General features: G+C 36.7%; 1 protein-coding gene across 3 annotated transcripts in view; it reads left to right on the top strand.

Annotated features, from left to right (window-relative positions):
* The first annotated feature begins 276 nt into the window (after window positions 1-276).
* The window catches only part of LOC126753343 (protein bark beetle), a 30,869-nt gene continuing 14,911 nt past the window's right edge, over window positions 277-16,234 (top strand). For 2 of the 3 annotated variants that reach the window (XM_050464707.1, XM_050464705.1), the window contains exons 1-2: window positions 277-489; window positions 12,727-13,771. In XM_050464707.1, coding sequence (XP_050320664.1) covers window positions 13,151-13,771 — 621 coding nt within the window. In that variant the 5' untranslated portion in view covers window positions 277-489; window positions 12,727-13,150. Of the gene's footprint in view, window positions 490-12,254; window positions 13,772-16,234 lie in introns of those variants that run through there. The other variant, XM_050464706.1, reaches the window with a different exon arrangement.

The following is a 16,234-nucleotide window of genomic DNA, read 5'->3' as shown; positions in this document are numbered from 1 at the left end:
CAAAGTCTATGGAACACCGCCGGGCCACACAAACGCAACCAGTGCGCCGAGCCAAAGCCGTTAACAGTTAACACAATTCAAACACACACACACACACAAGCGCGCGCAAACGAAAACTTTCAAAGAGCGCGCGCGCATAATAAAGCTCGCTCAAGCTACTTAGTTAGCGGCACAGTGGTGGCGAATGTCAACGGCTAGCAGGCCAGCCGTATCGTCTTACCAGGTGTATGCGCGCGACACTCTCGAAGCGCCAATCAGTTTGATTCTTGGTGCTGAGCGAGTTGGTAGCGTGCTGGTGGAACGACGGTCGTTTGAACGGTTCAAGTGTTGCATATAGACTTTTGTGGTCACTGGTGGCGACCGCGCCTATTTTGCCAAATAAAATACTCGAAAGCGTGCGAATTGCGCGCGGGCGGCGCGTTAAAAGTGCGCACACGCCGGAATGAAAGTGAAAAGTGTGTGAAAATCGCGGAATTTATGTGGAAAAATGTGGGTTTTTAACAAAGAAATGTGCTGAAAAATTGGCCAATTTTTTTCCGTTTTATTTCCCAGCATTAGTGAAAAATGTGCATGTGTGTGTGAAAGCGCTCGCTTGAGGTGGTATTGGTGAGTTGGTTAACATAACTTGCTAGCCAACTGACGTTTCTTACCCACACTAAGGCGGCTGCCAGAGAGCTTATGGCGAAGTCTTACAAAATATGGGAAGACGGTTGGAAAAAAGACGTTAATAACAAGAGCAACAATAGCAACAACAGTGTACAACAATTTTAAGAAATACAGTGAAAACAACAAATGAGGGAAAATATCGAAGTTTTGTGCATAAAAATGTGAGAAAACAGTGAAGTTGGTGGAAGTTTAAGAATAAGGAGAAGAAGAGGAGGAATGAGAAGAAGAAGAAGAAGTGGTAGGAAACAACATTTAGCTAATGGTTCGAAAAGGTTGCGCTGCGTTGACAAAATAATGTTCTCTTTTGCATAAAAAGCGAATGCGTGCAAACAGAATTGGAGTATATGACAACAACAACAATAGCAGCAACAGCAATGTTACTAATACAAATGACGACAACACCCGCATATGCAAAACAAAAACAATGCATGCGTTTTCATTAAACACTGATTCATCTGTTGAGATTTGCGATAAAATAAAAGAGAAACATAAAAACCTGCGAATAACAACAAAAACGAGTTTTAATGAAGTGAAGCTCGTAAAAAATGTGTAATTAGCAGGGCAATAATAGAAACAAATTGAAGTAGGCAAAAATTATTCTGAAATAAAATTATGTAATGAAATTAAAGAAAAAGTGTTAAAAAGAAAAAATAAATTCAAATAAGAGAAAATTATAAAACAAAATAAATTATAATCAAATAAAGATAAATAATGTAAAAGAAACAAGAAAAACTGTGAACTTCGCCTACACTGAAGCATAATACCCTGTATGAGAGCTTTTTTGATAGCATAAAATAAATGTGCAAAACTTCAGATCGATATCTCAAAAACTGAGAGTCTATTTTGAGTATATACAGACGGCTGGACAGACAGAAATCGCTAAACCGACTCAGCTAGACTTGTTAATCATTTATATATAAGTATATGTATTATAAGAACTCGGATGATTCTTTCACGGTGTTACAAACTTCGTGGCAAACTTATCAAAACAAGTCAATTAAAAGTCCCACATTTTTTTTTTTTGCGAAATCCCTTATTTTATTACACATAGTTTCTTTCGAAGGGTGATACAAAGATTATAGCGACCATCCAACTTTTCGATACCATTTTTGTAGTACGATTTGTCACTTGCTTCCAAATAGGTAATCGGCGATCATCTTCTGAGGCGACGAAAATTTCTGCCCAGCAAGCATTCCTTTGAGTATTGAGAATAGGAAATAGTCGCTAGAGCCAGATCTGGAGAATACGGTTAATGAGGAGGCAATTCGTTCGTGAAACATAACTTTCTTTTTCTTCAACTGCGACCGTTTTTTGGCGGTTTCGTCCTTGAAATGCACCAATAATACTATGTAACAGTCATAACTGGTGGTAACCCAGATATTCGTGAATGTTATGATATACGCATTCAGTTGATATCTATAGAGTGCCTGCTTTCTCCAACAACTTCCCTTTACGGTCTTCCAAAATTATTTTGTGGACTTTTTTGATGTTTTCCTCGGTGACAACCTCTTTTGGACGTCCACCGTCTTCGGTGATCATTTGACCACATCTAAACTTAGTAACAATCAATGATTGTTGATTTTTCTGGAGCAGTGTCCGGAAACTTGTCAACAAGTCAAGGTTTTGCTTCAACTGTATTCTTTCTCTTCAAAAAACAATATTTTATGAACACGCGAAATTCCTTTTTATCCATTTTTCACAAAACGAAGGTTGGTTCAAACACATAGATATAATTCTCTAACTAATAATCCGACAGCTGGCAAATTTATACACACATCTTTTGCAGATTAAAGCTAACTTAAATCATATCATCATTTTGGAATATAAGAACCTCTCTTGATTTGTGGAAAGAACTTGTTAAAATTGGATTAGAATGGGCAGAGTCTATCGAGATGTGTGAAATCGACATTCATTTTTCCTAAGCCGCGGATGCAGAATCGACTATAAATGAAATCGATAGATGTGCCTACTCTAATCTTTCATATAGCATAAATAGTTCTAAACATAGAATGTGGGGTCTAGAAGTATAATTTTCTAAGATCATATACCTTTTCGGTTCGGTCAAACTTAACATTTTCTTTTCTTACTCGATAATTCCTCACAAAGCACTACTACCACTACTATTACTTTACAAAAATGGCTTACAATATAGGAAAACTAAATTACGCAAATCAATGACAACTAATAATTAAAAACCGACAACATTAAATAGATTGCAAGCACGTTGCGCCTTTCTTCAAAGTAAGCTTCTTTAAAGTCAATGCCTCGACGCGTTCGCCGCAGTGGCGCGTTTTCCCTTCGAGTGGTTTTGGGCCAAAGGCAACGTAGCGCGAAATGTGCCGCAGGCATTTATATAGATATATATATGTATATGTATATACGACATTCATATGTTCATCCATATCATTAGACGTGTAAGCGCGCGTTCAGTGCGCAATTACTTAGCGCAAAAGCAAGACGCTATTGCCATTGTTACTCTTGTTACTGCTTATGATTCAGTGAATCTTTCTTTCAAAATGCGGCAACATTTCCGCGCGTTCGTTGCGCTTTTGCCACTGCCGAGTTTAACGCTGCTAAAAACTAATAATGCACACGGCGACGCGTGGTGAAAGAGCATTGGCATCGCGGCGACAACAAGTGGCTGCACACGCGGTCGTGCGCAACTGCAACGGTGCAGCGTCGTGTTACTCAGCGCGCGTGCAGTTTGGGTGGCGACAATGGTGACGGCGGCAGTTGCAAAGCCGCGATGTAACAGGTGTTTTGCGCGATTTAATTGCGCCCAACTAACTGTAGCCAATAAACGGTCGATGAGGTGGAGAAAATAAAGCGGAATTTATTAAGAAAAGATGTGGCGCGGGAGCTTTGCGTTGCACATTTGACGACTGGAGGAGTGAGTTTGCAGTATTTGTTCTAAATAATTTGAGTTTTGAGCAAAACAGGTTGCGTGTTTAAGGATCTACGGAATTTTGACTGCTCTAATATACTTCTTATTAGTTTGGATTGTATTTCCACTATATAGATAAAACAGAATTATAGAAAAGAGGAAGTCACTTTTTTTGAAATGGCAGCAGGATGAAGCAGTTTAGATCATACCTCGGGGAATGATTACTGTTTTTAATAATGATTATTGTTCAATTTTTTAAATCTTTTTTTTTTGTCTGTATAAAATCTATAATAACAACAAGAGTAATGATTACTGTTTCTTAGTAATGATTACTTTGGCTTCGAGGCAAAATGTAGTGTGAAATGTTTATGTGTTCTATATCTTAATTTTCGTCCACATGACGCCCTCTAGAGACAACTAGAGTAATGATTACTGTTCCTCACTAATGATTATTTTGTCTACAAAGCAAAGTCTAGTTGGAAATGTTTAAATTTAAACCTTTATTTTCGTCCACATAAAGACCTTAGTAATGGCTCGAGTAATGATTACTGTTTCTTAGTAATGATTATTATCGCTTCCAAATGAAGTGGGAAATATTTTTTGGTTTTATATCATTATTTTGTCCGCATAGAGTCCCTACTGATGACTGGAGTAATGATTACCGCTCCAAGTAATGATTATTTTGACTTCGAAGCAAAGAAGCAAGTAAGAAATATGTATATGTTTTATAATCTAGAGTAATAACTAGAGTAATGATTACTGTTGCTTAGTAATGATTATTTTAAATACGAAGCAAAATCAAGTGGGGTATCTACACGTAAATATAATGTTATATCTTAATTTTCGTCTTTAGAAAATCCAAAGTAGTAACTGGGGTAATGATTACAGTTCCTTAGTAATGATTATTTTCGTAGTAATGATTAGTTTCGAAGCAAAATCTTTTGCTATTATTTGTATTATCTGTTTATATGTTTTTTATCTAATTACTCTAGTAATGATTACTTTTCCTTTGTAATGATTACTTTGGTTTCGAACCAATATACTTATATGTTCAATAGCGAAATTTTCGTCTGTAAAAAATCCAAAGTAATAACTGTAGTAATGATTACTCTTTGCTTGTAATGATTACTTTGGCTTCGAAGCAAAATCAAGTGCATTTATGTACATACATTAAATCTTTATTTTCGTCCGTTGAAAGCGCAAAATGATAACTCAAGTAATGATTACTATTTCTAAGGAATGATTCTTCCACATTGAATTTCGAAAAGAAGTTGCTTGGATACGTTCCAACCTCCACTTTTTCCATCTAACACACTAAATTCTTCATTTTACATTCGAAGTGTCTGCACTAGCTTCTTAGCCTGCTGGTCATGCACCGAAAAGCAAATTGCATTATTATTTATGAACTTTAAATTGCGAAAATGCAGCATAAAGTAGATAAAATGAATGCATAAACTATATGTGAACGCATTACAAAAACAAAAATTGCTACAAAAAGAAAGAAATTAACTGTATATACGTACATATGTACTCACAAAGCCCCAGTTTATGTTATGAAATTGGCTTGGTAATCATAGTAGTTGTTGCAATTACCTGGAAAAAAGAAAAAAGAAACTTACGTGAGTGCGCATAACTGCAAGAGAAGCAAAGCAAACGGAAATAGAATACATTAATATATATATAAAGTATTAATTAATAACTAATATATGCATGACTGTGTATGAGATAACAATATCAGCTGCAAAAAGCCTGCTAAGCACCCTGTAACAGGTGTAATGCGCTTAATTTATACCAAGTTTATAGAGAATTCATGCGCTTTTGTTAGTGTGTGTGTGTGTGTGTGTGTAATATCAATGCCATTACGATTAATCATAGCGCTAATAAAATATAAAAGACTAAAAAACGTTCTATATATAGGTATATGTATATATACATATATTACTCACACCAATGCCAATAATTAAATAAATAAATACAAGTGTCGACTAAGCAAAGCATCAACAACTTTATAACAACAACAACAACAGCGGCAACGGAAGTGAGAAAATCGCTCTCTCACACAGGTCAGCGGCGACCAGAATGAGCAGAGGAAGTGCAAATTGCTTGTGGCAACAACATCCAGCGGAAGTTGGCTACTAAGAGTGGACGCTAAGTGGACGAAAAAAGAGAAAAATAGAAAAAAAAAAGAAAAAAATTTAAAAAATATAAAAAATATATATTGTAGGACACAATAAAATTAGTTTTTAAGCCACAAAAATGCAGGAAAAGTGCACTTTGTCAAAAGAAAGAAAATTTTCTTTAAATAATTTGGCTTATCACTGCATATGTATGTATGTATACACACATTTATTTCTGCATTCCAAAGCGTACACAACGCCAACATTCTGCGGTCAATCACACAAATAAATAAAGAAACTATCTAAGCGCATATTATTTATTGAAAAAGAAAAACAAAAACAACTATAAGACGTCACCTTAGACAAGAAAGCTCCGTGCTATAGCGTATTGTTGTTGTTGTGGCTTGGCTTAGTCATACATTTAGTCGCCGTTTGCTCAAAGACGCTTTGGGTGCTTCTTTAGAACTCACATATGAACTTATTGGTGTATGTTGTATATATATATGTATATAATGTGTGTGTATATATGTATGTTGGTATGTGTGTGCACATGTCCACAGCGATTACCTCATTTCTCTGGTACTATATATGCACTCGGTAACATTCTCCAAAAATGGCTATTATCTTTCACACACTTATACTTAGTAATGTTTTTTTTATTATTGTTGTTGTGTAGTTATCACTGCCATAACGGTATTGTCTACTGACCGTGGCTACACATTCACCTTTGCGCTAATGGCCACAACAAGCGCATATGAGCATGCTAACATAAATGTGAGTGGCGAACGTGTGCATATGGGAATGCTAGACATGATAATCCCGAATTCTAAATGCTTTCGGGATTAAAAAAAAATCTCAATGATTAAAATTTTTCTACCATTGCCCAAAAGAAGGCATTTTCTTCTCAACAAAGTAATATTTTTGTTAAAATTCATGAACACAACCCCTGAAAAAAGCCGAAATTTCGGGTTTGACATTGACCGCAAACTTTAATTATTTTAAGAAATCAACAAGCCGTTACAATTTTAATCCCGAAATGCTATCCCCAAATTTCGGGACTGACGTTGACCGCTTACTTGAGAAATATCTAGAAGTTCCTAATCATTAGATTTTCGGGATTAACATTGACAGTTTACTTGACAATTTTTTAGAAATTCCTAACCTTTACAATTTTTATTCCGAAATGAAATTTCGGGATTAACATTGACCACAACTTGTCTTATATATGTACTATTTTATGTAACCCATGTATATATGTATGTTCAAAATCCCGAAATTTCTAACACATTATAATGTTGAATTCCGAAATGAATCGCGAAATTTCGGGATTGAACTTGACCGCTAACTTGCTCAGTACTAAAATTTACATCCATGCATGCACACAAGAACAATACGATACTGTCAATAAATTTGTTAAAATATATGTGGTTATTGAATTTTATTTATTGCTCGGATGTGTGCAACGGCTTTTGGGCGGTGTCCGCTGGGGGTCAAATAGGTGCGCACAATATGACGATTGTTACAGTGTGACTAATTCATTTATGCAGCGATCAAATTTTAAGTAAAGAAGAGGTGATGATTATCTTTGTGATGGTGAATAATTGAGTCTATAGGTTTGATTGACTTGAACAAAAACGGGTTACAGTTACTTATTACATTCCATTAGTTTAGGCAATAATTCCAAAAGTAGCCTGTATTTGCTTTATAGTATGGAGATCTCAAAGCAAGGTTGTCATTTTTTTATGCTTTTATATTAAGTTGTTAAACTGTTCAAGGTTCTAGATTGGCTTAACCCTTGAAAAAGTATATTATCGTATAGGATTAACTCAGCATATAGTAAGTTCAATATCAAATTAACCAGATATTTGCTGGAAGGGTTCTGACAAAGTGTGGGTTTAGCTTTAATTTTATCCAATTTTCAGCAGAGTTAGAGCAGGTTATGGATTTTATAAGAACTGTTTTTTACAGAAATGCTTTCGAGGCGTTTTTAACCCCTGCCGAAGCCGAACGCAATTAAAAAAGTGAGTTTTCTTAAACAAACAGATTTTTCCCTTTTATACCCTCGTAAGGTATGTTAGCATAGAAGGTGAGCTAACCAGCTTGATTGCGGCTGCAAAATTGTAGGCATCCGTGGACGCAGAGAGAGAGAAGAACCTGTAAAGGTTCCTTGGAAACCTTGCTCTAAGAGCGAAAGTGAACCCGCGGAAAAAATTCATGTAAGTCCATCCTCTGTTTGTATATATGTGAAATAGACTCTCAGTTTTTGAGACATCGTCTTGAAATTTTACATATGTTTTTTCTCAACAAAAGGCTGCACATTTGTCGGAACCGCCGTTATCAAATCAATGTAGCCTACAAGTATGGCGGAGTCAGGTCCTTATAAGGAAAACTTTTTAATTTGACAATATATCGTCCGAAATAGATTATCACTCAATGCATGGCTATATTCATTGAATAAATTTTTCAGATCGGACTGCTATAGCATATAGCTGCCATACAAACTGGCCGATCAAAATTAAGATAAAAATCTCTTTTATAGCCTTTTATGCTACAAAATATACACCTATGAAGGGTATTATGACTTCGGTGCAGCAGAAGTTAGCGTTTTTTTTTTGTTTTCCACTATAAATTTTTTACCCATATTTTTCCTGAACAATCCCATGGTAATTTACAAATAAAATGACAAAATATTTGAATGTGCAACGACGAAAAATTTATGTTCTGCCGCCATAAGCATTTGCATACAAATCTACAAGCGCACAAGAACAGACACTTACACACAAACAAAAATTCAAACAATAACGTCACATTGTTGTTGTTGTTATGCAACGTGCAACAAATGGTTGCGTAGTCAAGCGCTCAACCAGCATAGTCAACCGGCTAAAAAGTCACCAACTCCAGAACAATTCCCCTTTCACTCTCACTCCCTCTCTCCACAGCTCTTTCTCAGCCATTTGGTAGATGTGTGTGTGTACGACAGCAACAACTTTTAGAATGACCGTCGCTGGTCGGTCGCACACACCGGCTATTGACAAAGCACGCAGTTGGTCATGCAACCCACAACTTTACAGTTATTCAAATGACTACAAAAACAAAAACAAACAGTCGCCACAGCAACATCATAAAAATCATAAATTTTAGAGACAAAAAAAAACAGAAAAAAACCCAAAACAGAAAGAAGCGAGCTTAAGAACTACGAATAAGCGTAAAAACTAAAAACTAGGTGAAAAGCGAAGAAAACTCGTGTGGAAAGTAAAAAAGAAAAGCTCGAGAAATAACATTATCATACACTCAATTGTGTGTGTGTAGATGTGCATAAGATAGAATTGGCTTTTTTAAAACCTTTTTTAATGGTATTTTTTGTTGTTGCATGCAGCTGAAGCAATACTCATCGCGCCGCTGTTTGTTGTGTCAGTTGTTGAAACAGTTATTTTTCAGTTTTTGCTTTCAACGCTGCATCATTGAGAGTAAACACATATGTATGTATACATATAGGTAAACTCATTCACATGCTTACGTCCAAATGTGTGTTTGTATGTGATTAGTACAGTCTTGAAAGTAATTATAGGTAAATGAGTTTTTGATAGTAAAGAAACCTCATATCTCACAAAGTACTAAACTTTTTTATTTGCAATTTGATCTATCTCTGAGCATCAGAAACTCTTTATTTCACTGCCAAGCCACAAATAATCAATATGTTTACTTCTTACGGATTAGTAGACAGTAGTAGGCATAAAATGTGGCCTACATTTGGGAGCATTTTTTATTATAGCATATGCACACACCATTTATAAGCAAAGTCATAAACCTTATATAGCGATATTAAAGATATTAAAGTAGTTGTGACCTACTATTAGAAAAATTAAGCTTCAATTTTTTATTACAATTTTTATACCCTGAACATGGTATATTAAGGTTGCCACGAAGTTTGTAACACCCTGAAGGAAGTCGGAGACCCTATAAAGTATATATATCGGGTGAAATGATCAGATACTTTTTTAAAAAAAAAAACGCATAAAATTTGCAAAATCTCATCGGTTCTTTATTTGAAACGTTAGATTGGTTCATGACATTTACTTTTTGAAGATAATTTCATTTAAATGTTGACCGCGGCAGCGTCTAAGGTGGTCCATTCGGAAAGTCCAATTTTGGGCAACTTTTTCGAGCATTTGGCACGGAATAGCCCGAATTTCTTCGGAAATGTTGTTTCCAAAGCTGGAATAGTTGCTCTTATTTCTGTAGACTTTAGACTTGACGTAGCACAAAAATAAAGGCGTTAAATCGCATGATCTATTGGCCAATACGGGTCCATTTCTTGAGATGAATTGTTCTCCGAAGTTTTCCCTCAAAATGGCCATAGAATTGTGTAGCGCCATCTTGTTGAAACCACATGTCAACCAAGTTCAGTTCTTCCATTTTGGCAACAAAAAGTTTGTTAGCATCGAACGATAGCGATCGCCATTCACCGTAACGTTGCGTCCAAAGCATCTTTGAAAAATACGGTCCAATGATTCCACCAGCGTACAAACCACACCAAACAGTGCATTTTTCGGGATTCATGGGCAGTTCTTGAACGGCTTCTGGTTGCTCTTCACCCCAAATGCGGCAATTTTGCTTATTTACGTAGCCATTCAACCAGAAATGAGCCTCATCGCTGAACAAAATTTGTCGATAAAAAACGGATTTTCTGCCAACTTTTCTGTTCACCGAAAAACAACAACAACATTTAAATGAAATTATCTTCAAAAAGTAAATGTCATGAACCAATCTAACGTTTCAAATAAAGAACCGATGAGATTTTGCAAATTTTATGCGTTTTTTTTTAAAAAAAGTTATCAAGCTCTTAAAAAATCACCCGATATAAATGATCAGTATGTTGAGCTGAGACGATTTATTTACGCAATTTATTGAAATAATCGAATCTCCAAACTTTTCTCGCAGTAATTGGGTTGTTGCACGTACTGTGGTGCACGTAGCTCCGTCTTGTTGGAACCAGATGTTTTCAAGATCAACTTCTTCCTATTGCGGCCATAAAAAATTGGTTATTATCGATCTATACCGCCCTCCATTGACAGTAACGGTGTCACCAGCTTCATTTCGAAAGAAGTATGGACCTATGATGCCACCAGACCAAAAATGTGTATGAAATGACTGTTCATGACTAATTTGTGGATTTTCTTCGCAGCTGAATCGACAGCATACTTTATTTATCGCACTACTCAGACGAAAGTGAGCCTTATCGAGGAAGATGATTTTCTTAAAACAATCGTTAACATTTTCAAGTTGTTCCGAGACAAATTCATTACATTTACAACGTTTACGGTGGTCCAATGGCTTCAGTTCTTGAGGGAAAATAATTTTATACGGATGCAAGCTCAAATCATTTCTCATAATTCGCCTGGTTCTGGTTTGAGACAGTCCCAGTTCTTGAGAACATCTTGGAAACGACATATTGCGGTCTTCAGCATCACTGGCCTGAACGGCAGTAATATTTTCACTACTTCGAACGGTTCTTTGTCTTAATAGTACTTTGACATTTTGTGAAAGAGAAATATAGAATGTTTGAAATTTACAACACTTCCACAAATTATATGAACTCCTGAAAGCAATATGTCCAAAGATATGGTACTGCTGGTACCGGGTTGAAAAACAACGGTCAATTCTGGCTACTTTTATCTTCTTACCTGCAGCATTTTTCTGTGATAACTACCACTTGAAGTTCTAACAGAGATATTTCTTTAAAAAGAGCTAATTCGACCCATTCCTCTTTGATTTCAGGTTTTTTTTTAATGGAACTAAAATTGGGATTCCACGAATCGGGACTTATCTAAAGCCGATATGGTGGTAGTAGGCAACTCAAGAGATACAAATATTTTCTACCATAAAAACTGGTCTTCAATCGTTTGAAAAATTCTATAAATTTTATGAGCTTTTGCGCTGGAGCTGGGTCTGCCATGTAGTTATTTACAAAGTTCTGAATGCTTTTGGCCCAAAAAGGAAAATTCAACAATTTCCCTGCTATTACTTTCATCATTAAAGGCACTTACTTACTTTAAGTTTTTATTACTCTATTTCTTACCACTCAACTACCGTTATGACTGTGATTGCTATGCCAAAGCTATTAGCAACAAATAAGTTCTAACAAAACTTGATGGTCTTCTTCAGCATTTGCTACTTCTTACACTACTTTTAATACCAAGTTTGTACCGTTATGGTGATTGTTGTTGCATTACGTTGCTGCCGCGTTCAGCTGTTAGCGAGTTTTGGGGCCAACCAGCCAACAATGAAAGTAAATGGGAGTGATTCCCGCGCGCTCAAATTGTAGTTATATTCTCTCCAAAAGCGCACAAGAGTTAGCCGCCCAAGTACCAACAACAAACACACACACACAGGCATATATTTGTGGATATGCATAATGTAGTATAACAACAAACACACTGTGGGACGCCGCCAGTTGGGGAGTTGAGTTTAACAGTTCACTAATTGTTGTTGTTATTTGTGTTTGCCTTTGTTGTTGCGCACTCGCGCTTGTATGGCGGCGCGCTGTGTGTTTCGTTGAGTTTAGTTGCTCGTAACGGTTCTTTGCGTATAGACGTGTTTTCTGCTTTTGGACCTACACGCTGACAAAAGCGGCATTGCTGGGAGTGTTTAGTTTTTGTTGTTTTTTATAGTATAACGTGTTGTTTTGACGGTGTATGGTGGCGTGTCGGCGCATGAATGAATGGCCGCGTTAGCTATTTTTGAGGGGTGTGGGGCGTAAGAGCGTTGCTAGTGCAGGTTAATGTGGAAAGCCACTTTTGGCATTTCAATGTTTGGTCTGCGATGACTAAATCGAACAGCTGATAAGCGCTTATCATTTTATAAAAAAAAATTGTGAAAAATAGTGCTTGATACACACACACACACACACATGCATATTAGTAAGTGATTATGACGAAATTTTCGCCAAGGTGAATAGCGAGCGTTTTGGAAGGGAAAAAATTACAAATTAGTGCCTAAAATTATTAATTAAGTGTAATTGGTGCAATTAATAAAAAAAAATATTTTTTTTTGTTGAAGCAAAAAATTAATTGTAACTAATTGCAAGCGCAGCGCTACGTTAAAGTGAATGTTTGAGCGCGCAACGTGCCAAACGCTGTGAAAACCAAAAGCTTGTATAAAAATTAGCTTCAAAAAAATTCAAAAAAAATATAAAAAAATTAAACAAACAAAAACAACCAAAAATGTGCACTCAAGTGAATCATGCGCCCATAAAGAGGACGACGCTTACGAATATGCGCTGGCAGCAAGTGTAAAAAATGCAAATAAATTATTACAGCAATAAAATTCCAAGAAGTGAGCGCAAATTTAGTGCAATAAAGCAACAAATAAAAACAACAAAGTCAGTCATAAGCTACCGCTTACTGCATAAGTGAAAATTTGCAACAAAAAATACAAACAAAATATTCATACACAACAAAAAGTTATAACAACAACAACAGAAATGTGCGCTGCCACACGCAGCAAACACGTACACAGCGCGCTCATGCCACCACACCGCGCGCAACACAATGCGCGTCCACCTGGTTACGCGAAGCGACACCACAGTCGACAACAACAACATGCCACACTGCCTGCAACGCTGACTTCCTGCCACTGCGCCACCCTAACAGCATTTAGCATTGTTGCACTGCTGTGTGTAGGCGCCGCGGCGCAGTTGCAAGGCAACACGCTTGACGGACGCGGCGCTGACGCTGCCAGTGATGTGAGCGGTGAACTCGAATTCGCAAGTCTTGATGGCGCCGGCACACAACTACTCACACCACTGCAGCCAGCGCCGAGCACAGTGGCGCCGCAGTGGCCTTTAAGGGTGGTGGATATAGTGGAACCTGCGCCAGCGCAGCCAGTGATGTCATCGCAGCCAGCCCTCTCGGCCAGCAGTTACACTGAGCTGCAGGGTGGTGAAATCACCGGCGAACGGACATTGCGTTACAGTGAGAGTCCTTTTGTGGCGCGCCAGCACATCGAGGTGGCCAAGGGCGCGCGTCTGATCATCGAGCCGGGTGTGCGTGTGGAATTTGCGCCGACTGTGGGCATAACTGTGCGGGGCATACTGCATGCAGTGGTGAGTAGCGTTTGACTTGTTTCTTATTTTTTAGGAGAGAATGGCAAAAGAGTGAAAAAATAGGAGAAATGTGAAATATTTTGTAGGGCACATTTCTTTGATATAAATTTGTTTGAATACTTTTCAAAAGTACTGTAAAATGTAATATAAACTTAACCTAAAATTATCCGAATGTAAACAATTTTAGAACAGCTTTGAAATTCATAATGAAAAAATCTTCGAAAACGAAATATTTTTGTTGAGACAAACTTTTTTGAGTTGAGACGGTCCAAACTCCTTTCAAAAGATAATCTGTCCTTCAAGAACACTTCGAAGAATAGTATAAATATATGTGCAAAACTCAGCATAAAGAAAATAAAAGAAAATGAAACTCATACCCTTACTTAGATAAAGCCAAAATTATCCCTAGTACACTCAATGCAATAAAATATTCTCAATAAGAGATCCGTTTTGTTCTCAATTTACGAGATAACCCAACGCAACCTTAACCCAATAACTTCTCATGGTTTCGTGATCAAATTCTAATTTTCATATAGTCTTTAAAGCCTTTATCACCAACTTAAAAGCACTTTTTGCTGAAGCTGAAAATTCCTTTTGAATATCTTTAAAGAACCTCGCATCCATGGAAAAGACTGTTTAAAGTACTATAGTTAAGAGAAATTGAATAAGGTTATTACCATATCTCAAAAAAATAAGTTTTCTGTTCCACAAAATTCAGCTCATTTCACCTGTAGTTTCACCTGCTGCTCTACAATTTTCGTAAAAGCTTAACTGTTCAAACACAAGCCGATTATTCATACGCGCCAGTAATTCCAGTGACAACAAAAATATCGATTCAAACATAAAAGTGTGGATAAAGTGCAAACAGTCACTCAATGCAAACATTGCCAAAGTTCACCAAAGAAAAACTGCACCCATACACACTGGCAAATAATTGATTGAATAATCGCAAAAGCAGGTTGGCGCTATCGCTCACCGCTTATCAGGCGACCGATAACGAGTAGTGAGGATACATATATCATATATAGTACATAAATAAATAAACATTTTACTAACGGTACATATGTGAGGTGAGAAAGTAAAACTTGGGGTTAACACACAAAAAATTAACAGGCAACGTTGGTCGGCGGTTGGGTAAATTCATGCATATCAGTCGTCTTCGATTGACTGCTCGCCATGTTAACCTCTACTCTTAGTCAAAAAAATGTTCCCGGGAAAGCCACAGCCAAGTTATCCGTTTAAATATTATGCAAACGTGGATAGCTGTTTAGAATGGTATAACCGCTTGCTATTTTGTCGCAAATTGATTATGCTAGATTATGTGATTTATACCACTTTCTGACCTATTCGCCACGTTCTAAGGCATCATCTGTGAATGCTTCGTGTATTTCTACGTTTTAGCCAAATTTAATTTAGAAGAGTCGCAAATTTATTATACCAGTTTATATGGTTTATACCAGTTTCTGATCCATTCGCCATTTTCTAAGACATGACTGTAAATGCTTTATGTATTTCAAAGTGAAAGCCAAATTTAATTACAAGAGTCGCAAATTAATTATACCAGTTGATATGATTTATACCACTTCCTGACCTATTCGCCACGTTCTAAGACATGATCTGTGAATGCTTCGTGTATTTCTACGTTTAGCCAAATTTAATTTAGAAGAGTCGCAAATTTATTATACCAGTTTATATGATTTATACCAGTTTCTGATCCATTCGCCATTTTCTAAAACATGACTGTAAATGCTTCGTGTGTTGCTAAGTGAAAGCCAAATTAAACCGGTTCGAAGAGTTATAGAGCCTTTCTTAGCTAAATTTCTTCTATTTTTTCTAGCAAACCTTATTCACTTTTAAGCAAGCGGAGTTATGGTCTAGATTAGGTTGCTTCCGACTGCGTAAATTTCCTTCTAAATTATATAAATTCAGTGCATAAATTTATTAGTAACACTGATATTAAGTTAGGTATCTTTTGAAGATATTTTAATTGGGTTGAGTTTTGAAACAAAAGGGAACATACCTTAGGATATAATATGGATGTACCTTAGGATATAATATCCTTTCTACTGCACTGTTGCTGGTGGTCGACAAACGCTTGCTGATTCGGTCCGAAGCTTAACAATGCAGTAATTAACCATAAAAAATCAACTGAGCTCCTCAGCTTCCAGAAGAAGAAAAATCATCCGTTCCCATTCCGCAGTTATTGAGACTGTAGTACCTGCCTAGCAAGCTCATCAATACCTAAACAGATTTGTGATAGGTTCAGGGCGTTTTTGCCAATAGCTGGTATCCAACTAGAGAAATTTATTTTTCGTTTGGCACAAAGGATACAACAAAGGACTAGTGCGACCTGAGGGATAAGGGCATAACTCCTGCTGAGAAAGGAAATAAATCTTATGTTAGTTGAGAATACAGTGCTAGGAGAATGCAAAACATAAGTTTACATGCTTTCGGACTATTTTT

The sequence above is a fragment of the Bactrocera neohumeralis genome, chromosome 3 (genome assembly GCF_024586455.1).
Source record: "Bactrocera neohumeralis isolate Rockhampton chromosome 3, APGP_CSIRO_Bneo_wtdbg2-racon-allhic-juicebox.fasta_v2, whole genome shotgun sequence".
NCBI classification, from domain to species: Eukaryota; Metazoa; Arthropoda; class Insecta; order Diptera; family Tephritidae; genus Bactrocera; species Bactrocera neohumeralis.
The sequence above is the reverse complement of the archived record's forward strand: the minus strand, read 5'-3'. Positions and strand labels throughout refer to the sequence as shown.